Source organism: Barbus barbus (genome assembly GCF_936440315.1).
Source record: "Barbus barbus genome assembly, chromosome: 30".
Taxonomy (NCBI): domain Eukaryota; kingdom Metazoa; phylum Chordata; class Actinopteri; order Cypriniformes; family Cyprinidae; genus Barbus; species Barbus barbus.
In genome coordinates this window covers 13697587-13718122 of record NC_136758.1, presented here as the reverse complement: position 1 = coordinate 13718122, position 20536 = coordinate 13697587, and the positions used below count along the sequence as shown (strand labels likewise).

Genomic DNA, 20536 nt, shown 5'->3' with positions numbered 1-20536 from the left:
GCCCATTATTAATATAGTGGCCCCAAAAAACATTTAGACACTTGAGCTTATGAATTTCACTGCATCAAATACAAAATATTTAATGACTATGATCAATGCAAGTTCAATGATCTGTGTACTCTACAAAAGTTTATTTTTAACTCATAACTGATCTACCATGTGTTATCTCTCACAATTAAGTATATGAATATTAAGTATAAGATGATGAAGTACAGTTCTATCTTACAACTGGGAATAGATCATATGGTATTAGAATTTAATTATATCAAAGGAAAAACAAATTTTTTATTTGAAGAAAAAAAAAAAAAACATTGGCCAGTAATTTTTCACACCTGCTCAAAGAATAAACAAGGTGGTTAATATATAGGCTATAAAAAATAAATGTCAGTGTTGTGTAAAATATCGATAAAGATCTTATTTAAAATTTTAAGAATGAAAGAAATGTACTGATAATAGAAATAGTGAACAGCTCTGAGGCATCTTATTCCAGAAAATAATAGGCCATAAATTGTTAACTAAAACTGTTAAAAACTGAAATTAAGCTGAAATAATATAAAGTATAAATATTAGATGGAAAACTTAAAACATAAAATGAAAACGGGAAGTGTTGCCTTGGCAACTATTTGAAATAAAATAAGTTTTAGTTGAACTACTAAAATTACTAACACTAAAACTGAAATTAAAAAAGCATTTAAAAAAATTAAAATAAAACGAAAAAGCTAAAGAAAAAAAATGCTGTATTATAGACAATAATAAAATACATTTCTGAAAATAACTAATAAAATCTGAGAAAGTATGAGTGACACGACAAATCTTATACCATCAGATGAAAAGAAGATAATGTTTATTCTAAACAATCAATCAATTATTCAGTAAGGCGGGATTCTGAAAACCCCAAGGTATAATGGTCAATACAATAGCTTATTTCACAAATGTATTACTTCTTTTGAACCTTAAATTTAAACCAATCTTAAAATACAAAGAAATATAAGAGGAAAAGTATATCTGAATGACACAGAATTCAATAAATATCCTGTATAAAGAAACCCTTTTTTGTTCATATATGAAAAAGAGCCTCAAATAATGATGTTAGTGGGGCAGAGATGCAGAAGATATGCAGAATAGCTTACACGGAGTGACCGTGTTCTGAGAAAAAAAAAAAAAAAGACAACTGCAAGTTCTATACAAGTATCATATGCAACAGAAACACCCATACATGACAAAGGCTCCTGGGACAAATTAATGTTTCTGGCTGTTTTCATCATCATAAGCATTTTTTTCTTCAGGGAATTTGCATTTAACTGTGCATCTACATAAAATAAATTCATAGTCGGTCCTCTTAAAAGGACTTGAGGTTTGTGCATTTCTTTCTATTGCATTAGTTCTTATATGTGAGACCAGGTCACCATGTATTACAGAACATCATATAACAGCATTTGACATCCAAAGAAAACACCATGACATGTTCTTGAACATGGTTAGCAATTACACTTCATATTAATAAAGGTGTTAAAATTAGGATGCCAGATATAAATGAAATATCTGGCCACAGCGACCCAGTCTGTGTAGGATCAGATGCTCATTCGTTAAGTGCTGCACTTATTTGAACATGGCATTGAAGGCTCTGCCAATGATCATCCTTCTGACCTCACTGGTTCCAGCTCCGATCTCATAAAGTTTAGCGTCTCTTAAGAAGCGCCCCATTGGGTAGTCATTAATGTAACCGTTTCCACCTGTAAACAGACGCAAGCGTGAGTCAACTAGAACTTGAGTCATTAGACCTGGGCTTATTGAATTAGAAGGACTTAATTTGCTGATGATTTAACACGATCCTGAATTGTTCCATTTTTGAGCTCATCTCCAGTTGTTGTCATAGCAACAGGGCCAGTCTAACATTAGCGGCTCAAATGGTTGGATCAATATATAAGCGTTTACAATCAATCAGTACACAAATGCTCAATTATCTCACGTTACATAGTACATTCGAAAAACAAAGCATCTACGTCAACAGTTACAAGTTTGACTTGTTTGCAGTTTTATCCACCCAGTAACTCCATGCTGTGGTAAGAATGAATGAAGACAGAGGGGTTTGGCCCTGATCTCTGTCTAAGGTACATCGGGAGCTATTTCTTGTAGTTTTTGCTGTGCTAACTATTAGGCACTCACCCAGGCATTGAATTCCATCCAAGGCAACTTGAGTCGCATTCTCAGCACAATAAAGGATTACCCCAGCACAGTCCTACAATAACATCACAAATCAATACTACATACTCTGCAAGGACTGTATGCATCATTTCCAGGCCCATATGTAACATTATAAAATAAAGCAGTCAAATAACAAAAACTGGGTAAAGAGCTCTTACCTTAGCACTGAAATGGCCTTTGTCACAAGCACGGGCAACGTTGTATAAATACTGTCGACATGAACTAAGCCTTGTGTACATATCAGCCATTTTTCCTTGCATTAACTAGTCAATGGGGAAAATTCATTTGATTAATTTTATTGCCAAGGGAACAAATTTAAGAACTTTTCAGATCTTAAACACATAAGATTACATGTATAAACAATACTATTCAAAAGTCTTGAGTTAGTGAGTTTTTAAAATGATTTTGAAAGAAGTCTTTTATTTGATCAAAAATGATTTAAGATGTACTGTAATGTATTTATTTATTCCTATGATTGCGAAGATTGTCTTTAGTGTCACATGATCCTCCAGAAATCATTCTAATACAGGTGCATCTCAATAAATTAGAATGTCGTGAAAAAGTTCATTTTTTCTTGCAAGTTATTTAAAAAAGTGAAACTTTCATATATTTTAGATTCATTGCAAGTAAAGTAAAACATTTCAAAAGTTTTTTTGTTTTAATTTTGATGATTAGAGCTTACAGATGATGAAAGTCAAAAATTTGTATCTCAAAATATTAGAATATTTCCATTTGAGTTTCAATTAATGACCATCCCTACAGTATAAATTCCAGGTATCTCTTGTTCTTTGAAACCACAATAATGAGGAAGACTGCTGACTTGGCAATGATCCAGAAGACGAACATTGACGCCCTCCACAAAGAGGGTAAGTCACAGAGGGTCATTACTGAAAGGTGTGGCTGTTTACAGAGTGCTGTATCAAAGCATATTAAATGCAAAGTTGACTGGAAGGAAGAATTTGGGTAGGAAAAGGTGCACAAGCAACAGGGATGACCGCAAGCTTGAGAATACGGTCAAGCAAAGCTGATTCAAACTCTTGTGACTGAAGCTGGAGTCAGTGCATCAAGAGTCACCACGGTCAGAGGTCTTCAGGAAAAGGGCTACTAAGCCACTTCTGAACCAGAGACAACGTCAGAAATGTCTTACCTGGGCTGTGGAGAAAAATAACTGGACTGTTGCTCAGTGGTCCAAAGTCCTCTTTTCAGATGAAAGTAGATTTTGCATTTCATTTGGAAATCAAGGTCCCAGAGTCTGGAGGAAGCGTGGAGAGGCACAGAATCCATGTTGCTTGAAGTCCAGTGTGAAGTTTCCACAGTAAGTGATGATTTGGGCTGCCATGTCATCTGCTGGTGTTGGTCCACTGTGTTTTCTGAAGTCCACAGTCAACGCAGCCATCTACCAGGAAATTTTAGAGCACTTCATGCTTCTTTCTGCTGACAAGCTTTATGGAGATGCTGATTTCATTTTCCAGCAGAACTTGGCACCTGCCCACACTGCCAAATGTACCAAAAGCTGGTTCAGTGACCATGGTGTTACTGTGCTTGATTGACCAGCAAACTCCCCTGAACTGAACTCCATAGAAAACCTATGGGGTATTGTCAAGAGGAAGATGAGAGATCAACGCAACCTGGGCTTCCATACCATCTCAGCAGTGCCACAAACTGATCACCTCCATGCCACACCGAATTGAGGCAGTAATTAAAGCAAAAGGAGCCTCTACCAAGTATTGAGTACATATACAGTAAATGAACATACTTTCCAGAAGGCCAACAATTCACTAAAAACAAATTTTTATTGGTCTTATGAAGTATTCTAATTTGTTGAGATAGTGAATTGGTGGGTTTTTGTTAATTGTGAGCCTAAATCATCACAATTAAAAGAACCAAAGACTTAAACTACTTCAGTCTGTGTGCACAGAATTTATTTAATACACGAGTTTCACAATTTGAGTTGAATTACTGAAATAAATGAACTTTTAAATTACTGAAATAAATGAACAAATAAATGAATTTATTGAGATGCACCTGTATGCTAATTTAATGCTCAAGAAATATTTCTTAAGACCACAGTTTGAAAAGGTTGTATTATGTTTACTCAAAAATACAGCAGCACATTTTTTTGTCAGGAAATCTATTCATCAAAACTAATTTGGGTGCACATATAGTGCAACACTTTTAAAGCCTGGGAAACATCTCATATAAAAGTATTATTTAAGAATAAATAAATGAACCCAGAAATACCATGGAAGAATGTTTGTTGGCAGTAATTTCATCTATTAGCAGACAAACATAAAACATGTTGAACAACAAAACAAATCCTGGAAGTACCTGGAAGTGTCCGATTTTCTGTCCAAAGGCTTCACGAACATGTAGGTAAGGAATTGCATGGTCAAGCACAGCTTGCATGATGCTGAGGGAATGCAGAAAATGGCCAAAAATAACTATTTGACAATTTACACTTCTAAGCATGCTACTAAAACTAAACAGAGCAACAATTACCCAACAGGTCCAGAAGCCAGGACGAGTCTCTCTAGGTCCAAGCCACTCATCATAACATATACTCCTTTATTTAATGGGCCCAATATGTTTTCCTCTGAAAGCACAACAGACCATCTTAATCTGCTGTTTGGACCTCCAACATATTCAGACTCACAAATATGCATAATATACTTCACACACCAGGGACCTTGCAGTCTTCAAAGACGAGTTCACAGGTGTTAGATCCTCTCATTCCCAGTTTATCCAGCTTCTGCGCTGTGCTAAATCCTGGCATGCCCTTCAAGAACACAAGCACAATGACTATGATATGCTTATCAGTTGAAGCTGCTGCCTTCCTGATCAACAGATTAAAAATGAAACATTCAATCAGAATCTCAACGCTAGGTGTAATATGATTTCAGACTGAACAGTAAACCATAATCAATCATTCAGTATGAATGGCTCGGCTTCTCTAACCTTCTCTACGATGAAAGCAGTGATACCACGGGCTGCTGCCTCTGGGTCTGTTTTAGCATACACAATCAGAACATCTGCGTCTGGTCCGTTCGTAATCCAGAACTTATTACCGTTCAACACGTAATGATCCCCTTAATGATGACAGATCAAAGGGAAAAGAAGGTTATAATACAACCAAACATGTGTTGTCAGGGATTGTCTTGTTAGCAATAGGGGAAAGATGCATCTTTTATTCAGACGGGCATTCAAAAGTAGTTAATGTATTATAATTAAATTATTTTTTTGCAAACAATATAAATCACAAATACTGTAGGTCATTATAGTAGATGTATTGCCAGTTTCTTTGAAAGGCCCTGGAATTGTATAAATATGCATTACAAACGTATATTACAAACACTAATATGTAGCAACAACAAATCAATAACAATTTATTATATTGATTTTTTTTATTTTATTGGATCACTAGAAATATATCAGCTCTTGCATATTTATCTGTGGCATATTTACATTTAAATGTCATCTTTAGTAATGTAGAAATTTAGTAATGCAATCTCAAATGCCAAAATAAATGTCTATTTTTCATACTTTCAAAACAGTTGTGTTGCTTAATATTTTCGTGAAAACAGATATATTTTTCCAGGATTCTTTGATGAATAGAATGTTCAAAAGAACAGCATTTATATGAAATCTTCTGCAACATTACAAATGTTTTCACTGTCACTACTGTTGTCAATTTATCGCATTCTTTCTGAACAAAAGTATTAATTTTTTTTTACAAATAAAACCTTACTGATCTTAAACTTCTGAACTGTAGTGTATATGAAAGGACAACATATCTGACAAATCAGTCAACAAATATGCTGTAACATGCATGTATTTCTAACCAGTTATTACAAGTCCATGGCACTGATGTAATGGTGCTTATTATAGCAACAGACAGTGGAGACTAACATAGAGTGATAACAGAAGGTCAGTCACCTTGTTTTTTCGCTGTCAGTTTCATGGACACCACATCAGAGCCAGAGTTGGGCTCACTCATGGCCAAGGCACCCACATGCTCCCCTGTGATCAACTGAAGCACAAACATATGCATAATTGTAAAAAAAAAAACAAAAAAAAACAACAACAACTGAACCCCGAAAATAACCTAAATACATTTAATTACTCTGCATTTACAAAATGGATTTTCCCTAATGCATCGTGTCATGGGTCAGTTTTAAAAAGCTAGCTTAATAGAAAATGTAATAGACATCACTTTTGCTCTGCTAAATGAATAAATGTGTTGACTCACACCTTCGGCATGTACTTCTCTTTCTGTTTCTGGTTTGCATGTCGAACCATCTGATTTACACACAAGTTGGAGTGTGCGCCATAGCTGAGAGCAATAGCTGCTGACACACGGGAGATCTCCTCCATAACAATCACATGATCAAGGAAGCCCAATCCTGTTCCACCGTACTCCACTGCACACATGGATAAAAACAGCACAGGAGAATCCCATCAGACTGTGCTCAATACTGTCTCAGCAACAGTTATCTCATAAACAATGTTTTTTGAAGACAGCCTGTAAATGGTCCAACCTGGAGCAGTAACTCCAAGTAGTCCAAGCTCACCCATCTCCTTCCAAAAGTCCTAGTTTTAAAAGCATATCATATTTGTAAGGAGTCATTAATCAGGATTATTACAGAGAGACTCATGAGATACGTGTCATGTATGGGAACTCACCCTCATGCGGGGAAACTCGTTTTTCTTGTCAATCTCATCAGCATAGGGAGCGAGTTTCTCCTGGCAGAATCTCTGGACTGTCTGTCTGAGCTGGTGTTCAAAACAAAGATGCATGATAAACACAGGGCAGACTATCTACAAATGACATGAGCTGCCAAAAAACCTCAACAAAACAATTCCATGATGCTAAATGTAAATCTTTTAGCATAAAGTCCCTTGCAAAAAAAATTAATAAAAAAAATACAGTGGCAGTAACAGCATGGTATAATAACGGCTTCAATAACATTTTGCAGCATGATTACCATATTTATACACTGTGGTATTTTTAGTTTCATGGTGCTTCAAAGATTATCAAAGTATTACAGTGACCAACATACCATGATTTTATCTTTTCTGCCTGAGAAGGCAGTGCCTCCTCCTCAAAAAAATTAACTTTTTAACAGCCCAAACACAAAACAAGTACTGTTTCTAATGCATGAATTCCACTAATGTTTATAACCAATCCTGTCCAATAGCACCTCTATGCCTGCAGGAATCAATACACTTGCAGAACAAGTAATAATATAAAAAATATATTTTTGTAACAATTAACAAAAGCCAAACACAAAAAAGATATATAAATCATTGATCCGAGTTTGTTATAATACAAAGCATATTATAGGCCTACATATGTACACTATTCATATAGATACAGTGAAAAAATACAGTAAAACAATAATATTGTGAAATAATATTACAATTTCAAATAACCTAATCTATTTCGAGGTATTTTTAAATGGAATTCATTCCTGTGATGTAAAGCTGAATTTTTAGCAATCACTACTCCTGGTGTCACACGATCCTTCAGATATCATTTTAATATGCTGATTTTCTGCTTAACAAACAGTTCTTATTACAATGTTGAAAACAAATATGTTGTATTTTTTCAGGGCTCTTGATAAACTGATTTTTTTTTTAAATAGAAATCTTTTGTAACATTATAAATGTATTTATTTTACCTTTGCTGAATAAAAGTATTCATTCGTTTAAAAACACTATGAGAGTGTCATGTACAAACTTATGCAATATGTTCAATAGCAGATTTCTGTGAGTTGTGTTAAATGACTTCTATCAAAGCTAATAAAGGGTTTATAAAATGATCCTGTCCAATCAAAACGCGCCGTCCGTTCACACCCACAAAGCATGCTCACTTAGCACAGGCAGCATAGGAAGTATGTCAGTCTATCATATAAGTTACTAAAACCCTAGAAATATTTAAAATTTAACTTAACTGTACTTAAATTTTTCCATTTCAAGGCTGGATCAGTATTTCGAGTGTTTTTAATGTCAGGAACACGACCGCTCTGTAACAGTTTCTTGACCAGTCAATGTGAACGATGCTCTAACTGAAAATTAATATAATTGCGTTATATTGAAAAAATGCCTGCCAACTAAATGAACACAGACTTAAGTTAAAGGTCATCATGTATGCTAGCCCAGCTAACTAACGTTAGCGCATCCATGCGAAACTTGAACAAGACTAACTGGAAACGGTGACATTTCACGAGCTTTGTCTCCAGGTGTGTGGATACCTGGATCTGCTCCTCGGTGAGACCGTTCACGATGTCGTCCACGGGAACAGCTCCAGCGCATCCACGACGCGAAACACTGACATTTGCCACTCTGTGACAAAGACGCAGTGCTCTTCTGACAGCCAACATCTTGAGAATTGCAGCGAAGGCAGACCAAAGCTAGGAAAAACTGTTGAGTTAATTATGCAATTGCACTTGGAGAGGTAAAGAGTGCAGGGAAGCAATCCTGAACCTCACTAAAATGCTCTGGAAAGAATTGCGCTCTACTTCTCTTGTGTTGTGTGCGTGACCTCTAGCTGCCTCTAGAGCTCTACTGCCACCTACTGCGAGGAACCGCTACGACAACCATCACAAAACACTGCGAAAGATGCTACAGTAAAAACTCTTCATTGGTTAACTTCAACTTACCTTAACACATTCGGTAAAAATAACAGAAAAATGTCAAAACAAGACGAAATAATATTTTATGATACTAAAAAGGAAAGATCCCAGTTTGTAAACCCCCCCCCCCCCCCCCAAAAAAAAAACAATATCTTACAAGTGATTTTACTTTAAAATGTTTTCTAGTTCATATAAATTGTTTAGAAGTAAAAAGTAAGAATTATTTTATAATGTACAGAGAAAATTATATTTAATGAATAAATGTGGTTAAGGACAAAATATTGTTGACTATAATGTTTTTATTGTCTGCTTATTTTTGTTATTGGTTATGTACAATGGAATGTTTTTTTGTTATTTAGTTGATATTTATTTCATTATTATTGTGCCGTGTGTTATGTGTTTTGCTTTTGTATGACCACAGTTACCGGAAAGGGCAAATCTGAAGAATTTTAAGTCATCATGTGACCTTTATACATCAGTTTTATTATCAGCCAGATAATAACCAGATTTTATAGCTTCAGTTTGGTAGTATTATATAATTTAATGGCATACAGCTTCTACACAGTCACCAAAATGCTTGTATAACTGTATGTTTCCTGTAAAGTTCTGACAGCCACAACATGTATGAATGAATTACAGCATAAAAAATATAGTAAACTATAATGAGAATCAGATCTTTTAGGTAAAGGATTATTAAATAGTATTTCATCTGTTTTTGACATATATTATTATGAACACAGGCTAAATCTGATGAACAATATTATCAAATATTTAGTAATAAACTAAATGATGCTTTATAACATTGTTGTATAGATATTTCAACAAATAGTTGAATGAAATCTAGTAATTAAAGTGACTTTGAATAATTTTATCTTTACTTTTACTACATTTGTAACAGTCTCATTCCTTGTTATTTTGATATTAGATAATGATTTGATATTTTTCAGATAAAGTGAAGGTTTACCCGATACACAATAAACAGCGGTATGGTACTACACTTGAATAAGGAAATGCGCAATCAAGCAAAAGTCAAACAAATTAAAAGTCAGGAAGAGCATGGAAACGTCTCAAATGCGGAAGATGTGTGTTCACTCAACTCGGGCTCCCTGGCTGTGAATGCACGTCCACGGACTCACGCTAAACCAAACAAAGTTATCTGGATGGAGATCGTTTGTTGCGTAATTTACTGGAAATAAAGTCTCTGACACGCTGGATTAATTTCAGGGGCCCCCACTCAATATCGCAGCGTGCGTGTGGCCCCTCGGACAGAGAAGGCATAGCCTGAGCTCTCCTGTCCCCTCGATGCCCAAACAGAGGCGGGGGTCGCTAAGAGAGGCGGTGTTCTCTCGTTCGTCTCCGATTTGCGACGGATCAGGGAGAGGAGGAGGACGCGCAGGAAACTTTTCATCCACCGAGATTTGTGATGATCAAGCACAGATGGCGGAACAGTTCAGCGGGCAAGCAGGCTTTCTCTCCGACGGTAAACTGGGGAGAGGATGCCTAGTGCCGCGGGTGACCATCACGTATGATGGGGATTCACGGGAGATCACAGAGGACCATCTGGGGGTCAACGGACAGCTGTGCCGCAAACTCTCCAACTCCTCCATCTCCTCCAACGGCTCCTCCACGGCGCTTGACGAGTCCGAGGATGACATCCTCAGCGACAACGAGACCAAAAGCAACGGCATCGTGACTCTCGAGCATTTGAGCGACTCGGTGGACTCAGGAGAGGTAGGTTATGTAATCATTCACGCGTGCTATAATCAATAAAGAACGGTGGACAGAGGCAAGGGGCTAACTCGCACTTTATATACATATTTTTCCAACCAAAACTAGGGCTTTGACCTAATTAAAATAGCTGTTTAAAACCCACATACAAAACCACTACCAGAGCAACACATATTAAGTGGACTTATGATGACTCGCAACCTTACTGAGATATAATTTTCACATTTAATTGTGATTAATTTATTATATGGTAAATATAGACTTCTGGGGAGACTTAAATTATGGGCTCTTTATTCATACAGATATCTTTTTTAAATTAAAAGCAGACAATTCGAAACCTGTCATGAGAACATGAGAATAATAACGTGGAACTGTCTTGTTGAAAGTTATGAAACCTTTTTTATCTGTTCTTGAGTTACCAATGAGGCTTTTGATACCTGTCGCTGTATCTTGAGGAATCTCATTTGTACTCATGACTGAGGCATTAGAAAACTTTTGATTGAAATCTGCATATCCAATGACAGCTTTGTGTTCAATCGATAGTTGTAAAGAGCTCGTGCAAGGTCATGATTATGGTATGTTTGTGTGGGTGTCTGTTTGTCTGTACTTGCTCCTAATTGTGAAATCATGTCTGTTCACTGGGTTGCCAGTTCAAAACTACTGTGACACGACACATGGCATTTGAGGCTAGATTTGTATCAGGTGGCTCTTGTATGTTCTTTCTGATGAAATATTTACAGTAGTAAGTATCTAAAAAAATATAAATATCCTATGGAAATATCTTCCAGAAATATCCATCCATCCATAGCAGATCAATATGTTTCTCCTTCACTGTTTACAAAGTAGGCTAGTTTTTATCAGAATTTTTTTATTTTTTGTTTGCATTGAGCAATGTAGTTTTAGCAAATATCACAGGCGTGCATCTTTAATAAACTGGCAGCACTTTGAGTGTTAAAATAACAAGCTCAACAGGCTTAACCGCTATGTGCCAAAGCCTTTTTTCATATGCTTGTAATCTCTGTAACAGAAGTGAATCCAAAGTGATGACCTTTGCAAATGTTTTCGAAAAATATTGCAGTTAGTGGGCGGGAAAGCTACTTTGAATGCATTAAAGCTCACTTTGAATAGAAGCATTTGCCAAATAAGGGTGAATGTAAATTAAAGGACTAAGGACTAAATTTAAAAGTAGAAGTAATATATTTAACAAAGTGCTGACTTTATAGATAAATCTAACCAATCATCTCTGTTTTGTTTCTCACTTCTGCCATGTGATTACTCTGAATGAATGTTTCATGTTTTGTGGTCCTCAAGCTCATTCGTAGCCATAGAAGGGCTTCACTGTCATTGTACTTTAAACATTTTGCCTCTCTAAATCTGGACGCCATGTCTGGATAGCATCTACTCTTTCTTTTTCAGAAAGTTACACATCTTGCACTGAATGAGCTGATCAATGTTAATGTTCTTTGGCCCAATAAAAGTCAAGCTCGGTGACACTGTAAAAAACATAGAGAGCTTATACATTGAATGTTTGCACATAGCTGTTGCAGACACCTATTCTGCGAAGGAAAACACATACAGTGACAAACACTTCATTTTATCAGCCTGTATCAAAACATAGACTCATTGCCGCTTGACATTTAAGCAGAAGCCACAGTGTCACAAACAAGTTTCCACTCGCAGTTCGATGGTTGAGCAACTCAGATCAGTTTTATAAACTCTTGTAATTACAATATACGGATTTTATTACTCACATATGAAATTATTCTATTTTTTTCTTCTGAAGCACATTTTTACTACAAAAGAAGATTGGCAGTGTAAAACCTAACAATCTTCTGGAGTAGTAACGTAATTATGGTAAGACTGAGTTGTGTCTTTTTGTTCAGCTTTTATATTTTCACATTTTTACTACTAAAATGTAATTTTTAGGAGCAAAGAGACAAAATAGATGAGTGTTGACTCTTTGTGATTCAGTAGATATGTTTGTTGAAGGTAAATATATTTATTTTCGTAGAAACGTGTCACAATTTTATAAAACGTGATTGGTAGTTGTTTGAGAGTTGGCACCATGATGTTTGAATTGTCTGCATGACTTTCCAGTTCAATATTTAGTTATGGGTGTGTTAAAAATGTGTGTATGCACAGCTTCACAAAGTGCAGGGCATAGCCTTTGGTTTATGGCTTTTCTCTGTATTTATACAGGGCCGTACGCAGTCTCCTTGACTTTATATATGATGTACTCTCTGGATCTTGTCCAACCCCCCCCAAAGCAAAGTTTTATGTACTACATCCATTTTAAATGCTTAATAATAATTGCTGCACTGTAAATGTTTCCCATTCAGCTTTTGTACCTGAGGGTGAATTCAACATATGTTGGCAAACTTCACTCATCTGCTTCATCAGCACATTAGCAGAGGTAGAAAGTAACAAACATGTTTCTTTCCATGTCAAGTGAACACTGAACACCATGTCAACACTGAACTTCAGCTACACCCTTAGCATTTCAACACCTGCGGTATTCATTTTCCTAAAGGTTTTTACAATTTAGAGAGAAATTGATTTAATTTCATTTTCTTTTTATGGGCTTTCCTGCCGTATGAATGCTAAACGCATTAACTATATAGCGACACACAAAGTGCACTTAAGAAAAAGAGATATTTTTTACTGCTGTTAAAAACATAATATTTATTATGTAACAAAAAATACTGTTAAAATTCCAGTGATAGGTGCAGATCTCTGTAAGGTACACAGTGTTGGGATGGTTACTGTGGAAATGTAATAGGTTACAGATTACAACTTACCCTATATTTAAAATGTAACAAGTAAGTATTTCAATTGTGTTAGTAAAGTAATGTAACTGATTGCATTACTTTTTGATTACTTTTCTACATTTCTAATGGATGTTTTTAACATTTTCAAACATTTAAAACAGGCAGGGTTAACCTTACAGTAGTACTTAACACTGACTTTCAAAATCCAAAAACACATTTTTATCACTCGCCATTGTGGCGACTCTCAGACAGGTTGTAGCCTAAAGCTTTCATCGACAATTGATGTAATTGGCAGATGTGGTGTGCTGCAAATTCAAAGAAGAGAAGCAATCAAAAGCATCAGAATATCATCGCTTTACTTCTAATTAAATTTTTATTCATCAAAGAATCTAAAAAAATATAGCTTTACATCACAGGAATAAATTATATTTGAAAGTATATTAAAATAGAAATTAAGATAGAACTCTGTTATTTTAAATTGCAATAATATTTCACAATATTACAGTTACTTTTGATCAAATAAATGCAGCCTAGATGAGCATAAGAAACTTCTCTACATACTTTTTTTGCCATAGTCCAGCAATTCTTTGTTATTAATATTATGCTGAAAAAATCATACATGCATTTTTTTTTTACCTAACAATTAGTCAAAATGTCATAACTCAATCTTCTGGTAAAACAACCTTTACAATCATGACTGCAAGGTTATATTTAGATCTGCCTCCATCCAGTCAACAAGTAATCAATAGAGCCAAGTCCTGCCCTGCATTATTTTCTTGCACTAATCTGTTTTAATCTGATTTACGTCACAATATAGAAGATAAGATCTGTCGCTATTCCGTTACATCATGACTATAAAATCAAAATTAAATCAGAATTGACTCTATTTGGAAGTGGATACAATTGCTGAATCTCCTGGTTCACCTGGTTCAATTGGAATTATGTCACATAATCAAAGGACAAGGTGCTGTCAACAGAAATTCACAGCATGCGAAGAGACCTTACTCCTCAAATGAACAGAAATGTCTTTCAGAATGCCTGTTTGAAATAGGCAGCAAACCAGACATCTATGTTATGGGCTGAAGTGCTAGATTACAGAGCTTCACAGCTCCAACTGAGACCATGTGTGTATGACTCAATCTCACACACTTAAGGAACATTGTGCAGTGTTGAAAAAACACTGTCAGTTGGTTTCGGCGACTGGTCACACTTCTTTTATCTCAGACTTATTGTCAGGCGGTCAAGGGTCGAGTTGTATTTACAGCAGAGTATTTGAAATATTGAATGCACTTATTTCATAGTCATGGATGATTATGTTTTAATGTGTTCCAGCAAAGCAATGCCTGGTGGAAGCTGAAGACTATTGTCAATTGCCCTTTACTGACCTCACAGCGAAGACGACTGTCCTGGGTTCAGTTAGCAGGCCATAAAGGTAAATCCTCCCCCCAAAAAGCTGCACATTTTAGTACAATGTAAATTTATGTTTCAGTTCCATATTTGCACAGTTTGCACAGTTTCCGTGGTAAATGCATATTGGACAGCAATTTACAACGTTTGTGACTATTAAAAAACAACCATTTAATTTTTTTTTATCAAATTATTATTTTATTATTTAATAATTAACCTCAAGTCAGACATGTATATGTTTTATGCTATTATTTTAGTTTATTATTTTAGAAAGCAATTATTAAAACCAAATCAGACTTGAATATGCTTTTTGTTCTTTAGTTATTATTTTAGACAGCAGTTATTTTGTATGCAAAAATAGGGTAAACGCATAGTTTATGTAGCTTTGCTTTTATTTACAGCTTTTAACTTCTTTTTGGATATTATTTATTTCTGTACTGTCAGTAATCATCTCCATCAGATTGCTTCCTTGGCAATAACGCCACTGATTTTAGCTCATGTCTTCTGGCTGTTTTATTGCAAACAACACAGTTTTTCTTTTCAATACATGAGGAAGTACAATCATTTGATACCATTTTAGGGAAGTGGTTTTGTTTAGTGTTATGTGATGACACTTGACTCATGCATATTGACATGCCAAAAACTTATTTTTCGGATATCAAACATAAATTATTTACCCTTTTCAACACTATGCATTTGTGCACAGTCATCATGCAATATTCATATTCACTATTCAGGATGATTAAGGCACACATCCTGACTAAGATCTGGCTGACTGGCTGTGCGGCTCAGTGTTGATTATATGTGCTCCAGTGACTCCAGTCATTCTTTGTCTGTTTGTGTTTCTGCCCAGGCAGCTTTAAAGCAGGGGATAAGGGCTCCATACTGAAGAAGTTCTCAGAGAATGAGAAGCTGTGTTTCGAGAGGCTGAAAGAGGATGCTTTACATTCCTTCGTGCCCAGCTACTATGGTGTGGTCGAGAGAGATGGAGAGCTTTTTCTCAAAATGAAAGACCTTTTGGCCAAGTTTGATTTGCCCAACGTCATGGACTGCAAGATGGGAGTGAGGTAGAGTAATGGGTGCTACTTTTCATGGACACGTTGCTCAGAATTATTATAAATTTTTTTGTATTTAAATTTTTATGATGTATTTGTATATTATAATGTTTACAAGTGATACAGGGAATGCATGTGGAAAATCACATTTAGAGCTTCGTAAGTTTTATTTTTTTCTTTATGATCAATCAAAACAGGTTTAAACAACTGATTACATTTTAAAAGAATAGTCACAGAACCACCCAATCAAATAAAATGCAAACCAAATTAATTAATCAAATCACTTTAAACTTAACTACCTACGTTTAAAAAAATAATATTCATGTTCATTTATAAAATTTATGATATACAATACTTTCAAAAATGTAGGGTTGGTAATGTTTTTAAGTGTTTTAAAGTCTCTTATGGTCACCAAGGCTGTTTTTTGTTTTCAATTTTTTAAATATTAGTAATATATATTATTACAGTTTAAAATTACTGTTTTCTATCTTAATATATTTTAAAATGTAATTTATTCCTGCGATCCAGTGCTGAATTTTCAGCAGCCATTACTCTAGTCTCCAGTGTCACATGATCCTTCAGAAATCATTCTAATATGCTAATTTTAATGCTTAAAAGCAATTGTGCTGCCTAATATTTTTGTACAAACCATGATGCATTTCGTCAGGATTCTTTAAATAATAGAAAGAACACAGCATTTATTTTAAATAGAAAGAGCAGTGCAAATATTTAAATATATACTATTAGTTATATTAATATAATGTTATTTTTGAATATAGTAATAATATATTAAAATAATTGTTATTAAATATAGAAAGTATTACTTGTTTTGCTAATGTGTAATTCTTTCCTTTTTATAGTCATGATAATATATTGTGCATGGTAGGTTCACTCTGCCTGCTTAAACACCTGTTCTGGTTGTTGGCCTGCATCCTGTCACGGTGATGTGTGGAGCTCATGAGGAGAGAGAGGCCCTCGCACAACAATAATAACCACTTCCTGTGCACATGCAGTCAAAACTTAAACGCACTCTTAGCAAGGCAGACACAGGGCGTCCCTGAGGGCTTCCTTCTCACACACATTTCACGCATTATTTTACACGCTGAGAGACATTTTGTGCCAGGAGTCCCTTGGTGACTTCCTCTTCTCACACAGGAAGTCAAGTAAAGTTCAAGCTTGCAAAAAAACTAAAAAAAACTGCTGATGACTGAATTAATATTTCAGGCATGATTAATTGACCTTTCCAATAGGTTACAATCTACTTTCTTTCTGTCTTTCTTATTTTCAGGACATATCTGGAGGAGGAGTTGGTGCGGGCAAGGGTGAAGCCAAAGCTGCGTGAAGACTTGTATAATAAGATGCTGGAGTTGGACAGTGAAGCTCCTACAGTGGAGGAGAAGAAACAGAGGGCTGTTACCAAACCACGCTATATGCAATGGAGAGAAAGTCTCAGCTCTACTAACACTCTGGGATTCCGCATTGAGGGTATTAAGGTAGCCACAGTGCCTAAAAATCACAGCCTGCCTGTTCACAGCAAGCAGAATTTTTTAAGTGTACAAGAATTAGTGTATTAACTGATACGTTTTGTACACTCTCAAAAAAAGGTACAAAAGCAGTCACTGGGGTGGAATCTTTTCAAAAGGTACACTTTTGTACCTAAAGGGTACAAAATTGGTACCTTAAAGGTGCATATTACTACCTAAAGTGTACATATTAGTACCTAAAAGATACAAAAGGGTACCTTTTGAAGAGGTACAGCCCCAGTAACTGCTTTTGTACCTTTTCTGAGAGCATACGGACGTTAATAAGGTTCCCACTCACTTTAAAATTTCCAGTTATTTCCATGTTTTTCTATGACTATGGGAACATTATATTATCCTCAACTTGCTGTTTTTGTCAGTAAAAGCTCTAACTTTTTTTTTCTTTTATATTCAATACAATACATTGTTTTCTTATTTCAGAGAGGGGAAACCTGCAATACAGACTTCAAAAAGACCCGGTCAAAGGAAGACGTCATTCAGGTCTTTAAGGACTTTGTCGAAGGCAATAAAAACATAATTGTGCGTGAGTTCTTGAGAACCTGACCAACCTGTTCTGTAATATAATGCATGTATACCCACAGTGTTCTCTTTGTGGCTTAATGAACACCTTAAGTAGTTTGTATCCAGGATATATACGTCTGATGTAAAAAGGCCAGATATCGTTTACTCTGTGATGCTCCCATTAGGAAGTTAAAACAGTATCATAAATCCTCATCTGTTCAGTATATGATCTCTATGGTTTAAGATTGTTACATTTAAAGGATATATTATATATAGCAAAGGAAGGTATAAAGCCTCAAAAGAAAAAAACAAACAGAAATTAACTGCATCTACAAGGTGCCCTTGTGTAATTGGAGCCTCACTCCAATGAATACTGAAAAAAGTGACCTTTAGCATAATTGTAGTTAACTTAATATCAATGTTGTGTTCCTCTCCTTCACCTACCTAACAGAACTCCTATATTACAAGACTTGAAGAAATTAAACAGGCACTGAAGGCCTCAGAGTTCTTCAACAAACATGAGGTAAAATACAAGATGTTTTGTTTTCTGTAAAAATTCTTACCTTAGTTGTGCAATTTTCCAATTAAGATTAATGTCTAACGTGTACTGCAATATATTTACAATTAATATCTAATTAGCATTAGTGAAAAAAGAATCGACTTAATGATTTTCAAAAATTGTATCTAGCTAATTAATGTCTAAGAATATAAATGTATTTTATTTTATTATTATGTACCATATTATTAATGCTATATTGTACTGTAGTTAAATTGATCAAAAGTGAGACGGTAAAGACATTTATAATGTTATGAAAGATATATATATATTTCAAATAAATGCTGTTCTGTTGAACTGAAAAAAAATGCATCATGGTTTCTACAAAAATATTGAGCAGCATGACTGTTTTCAGCAATGATAACAATAAGAAATGCTTCTTGAGCATATTAAAAGGATTTATGTAGGATCATGTGACTCTGAAGACTGAATGGTTGCTGAAAATTCAGCATTGCCATCACATAAATAAATTACATTTTAAAATATATTCAAATAGAAAAAAGTTATTTTAAATTGTAAAAATATTTCACAATATAACTGTTTTTACTGTATTTATGATGTTAAAAATGCCTTGCTAAGCATAAAAGTATGAAACCCAAATGTTTGAATGGTTCTTTTAAATAGAAAAGCTATTTTGTTTTTACGGATGATATGGCTCACCTCAAAAATGTTTCATGTCTTTAAGGTAATTGGGAGTTCGCTTCTCTTCATTCATGATCACAGAGAGAGACCTGAAGTCTGGCTCATTGATTTTGGCAAGACCACACCTCTTCCAGATGGACAGAACCTGGATCACTACAGACCCTGGGAGGAGGGCAACCGAGAAGACGGATACTTATTGGGCCTGAACAACCTGCTGCAAACCCTTTCCTCATTGGCCGGGGAGTGACCTTACCGCAAACAAGTGACAGCAACGGCATGCTGATAGACACTTATAAACCTTCTGCAGTGCATTATAGGGAGGCTACCAGTGACAAAGTCCATTACTTTACAGTATTAAGCTGTAACAGTATTATATACCATGATCATTTAAAAATGATAACTTGTCGTCATTATGCATTATACAGTTACTCTTCCCCAAAGCCCAACAAAAAAAGGTTGAAAACAAACCTTTAGTTGGTAGAGAAATTCACATGAGAGTACAATTTTTATTTGCCTACAAAATGAATTTGAAGCACTTAAGCATAGACCTTTCAAACTTTTTAAGATGATGAGAAACAAAATCAGTCTTGTCCAATTTTTTGGCTGGGTTTGCATGCTGGAATCTATCAAAATCAATTGTTTATTTCTACACACTTAATATAAAACAGAATCAAGGTTAGATTTATGTAACATTGCTCCATGTCTAGGCCCAGCAAACACTAGTCAAACAACTGACCCTTTGCAGGGAGCTTTATTGACAGGTGATCTGACCAATCATATCGCCAAATCCGCTCAATTCATCAGACAGGAGAGTATTAATATCGGTGGACTAAAACAGTCGGTTCATGTGCCGCTTGAACTGAGGCGCTACAGCGATCTGTCACGACACATTAAAGAACCACAAAACGGTACTTAGGCCTATTCTTTGAATTTCTTTAAAAATTACCAAATTTGACAGCTGAGACTTTGTTTCATACCTAAAGTAACTTTCTCTGTCTTGTCTTGTCTTTTTTTCACTGCTTGAGACCAGCATGCCATGTTGGACATAGCAACAGTAACTAAGTGGGGCAGGTCTTTGCAAAGAGTCAAATTGACGTTGCACAACTGACTGTTTCTAAAGTACCATCAAACTAGAGTGTATAGTAGGTGCAGCACATGCAGTGTGTTAAGTAGAACAAATATACAGCAATGCAATGTGAATGATGCACAACACTAGTGCATTTATAGTACAATAGGATGATATTAATCGCTTGGACTGCAGTGATCAATCAAGGGTGGTCTTATAAATTCATCAGATTATTTTATGGCTATATTATATTGGTTTTATGGTTTAAGAACTTGGGTTGTAATTTTCTATACCTGCACACCACTGAAAGTGTTTCATGATCAGACAAACTTAACTTTGTGACACTATTTTGTTTACAACAAAACACTATTGTGCAGTATGTTTCTGACAAATAAAACATCTGCTCAAAAATCATTCCGTATTTCTGACATTCAT

The 20536-nt window shown here is 35.3% G+C and overlaps 2 protein-coding genes across 2 annotated transcripts; one reads left to right on the top strand and one right to left on the bottom strand.

The window, feature by feature from the left end:
- Window positions 1-268: 268 nt before the first annotated feature.
- On the bottom strand, window positions 269-8778 carry LOC306850002 (isovaleryl-CoA dehydrogenase, mitochondrial-like). The gene is made up of 12 exons (XM_079385408.1): window positions 8457-8778; window positions 6886-6975; window positions 6741-6792; window positions 6454-6623; window positions 6139-6232; window positions 5161-5291; window positions 4885-4981; window positions 4705-4798; window positions 4534-4615; window positions 2364-2468; window positions 2167-2239; window positions 269-1733 (listed from the first exon to the last, which is right to left on the bottom strand). Exons 1-12 carry the CDS (start codon window positions 8583-8585, stop codon window positions 1600-1602), a joined length of 1251 nt encoding a protein of 416 aa, XP_079241534.1. The 5' UTR covers window positions 8586-8778; the 3' UTR covers window positions 269-1599.
- Window positions 8779-9888: 1110 nt separating this feature from the next.
- LOC306850709 (inositol-trisphosphate 3-kinase A-like) lies at window positions 9889-20514 on the top strand. Its single transcript, XM_079386523.1, has 7 exons — window positions 9889-10568; window positions 14666-14765; window positions 15594-15807; window positions 17084-17288; window positions 17757-17855; window positions 18289-18360; window positions 19079-20514. The coding sequence occupies exons 1-7, from the start codon at window positions 10140-10142 to the stop codon at window positions 19280-19282; spliced, it is 1323 nt and encodes a 440-aa protein (XP_079242649.1). The 5' UTR covers window positions 9889-10139; the 3' UTR covers window positions 19283-20514.
- Window positions 20515-20536: the final 22 nt, after the last annotated feature.

Excerpts from the sequence above, each read along its gene's own strand:
- LOC306850002 (XM_079385408.1), bottom strand. The coding sequence starts at position 8,585 with ATGTTGGCTGTCAGAAGAGCACTGCGTCTTTGTCACAGAGTGGCAAAT. Across the intron at positions 6,793-6,885 it reads ACGAGTTTCCCCGCATGAGG|GACTTTTGGAAGGAGATGGG; the intron begins GTGAGTTCCCAT and ends TTTTAAAACTAG. Across the intron at positions 4,616-4,704 it reads CTGGCTTCTGGACCTGTTGG|CATCATGCAAGCTGTGCTTG; the intron begins GTAATTGTTGCT and ends GCATTCCCTCAG.
- LOC306850709 (XM_079386523.1), top strand. The coding sequence starts at position 10,140 with ATGCCCAAACAGAGGCGGGGGTCGCTAAGAGAGGCGGTGTTCTCTCGT. Across the intron at positions 10,569-14,665 it reads ACTCGGTGGACTCAGGAGAG|CAAAGCAATGCCTGGTGGAA; the intron begins GTAGGTTATGTA and ends AATGTGTTCCAG. Across the intron at positions 17,289-17,756 it reads TCCGCATTGAGGGTATTAAG|AGAGGGGAAACCTGCAATAC; the intron begins GTAGCCACAGTG and ends TTCTTATTTCAG.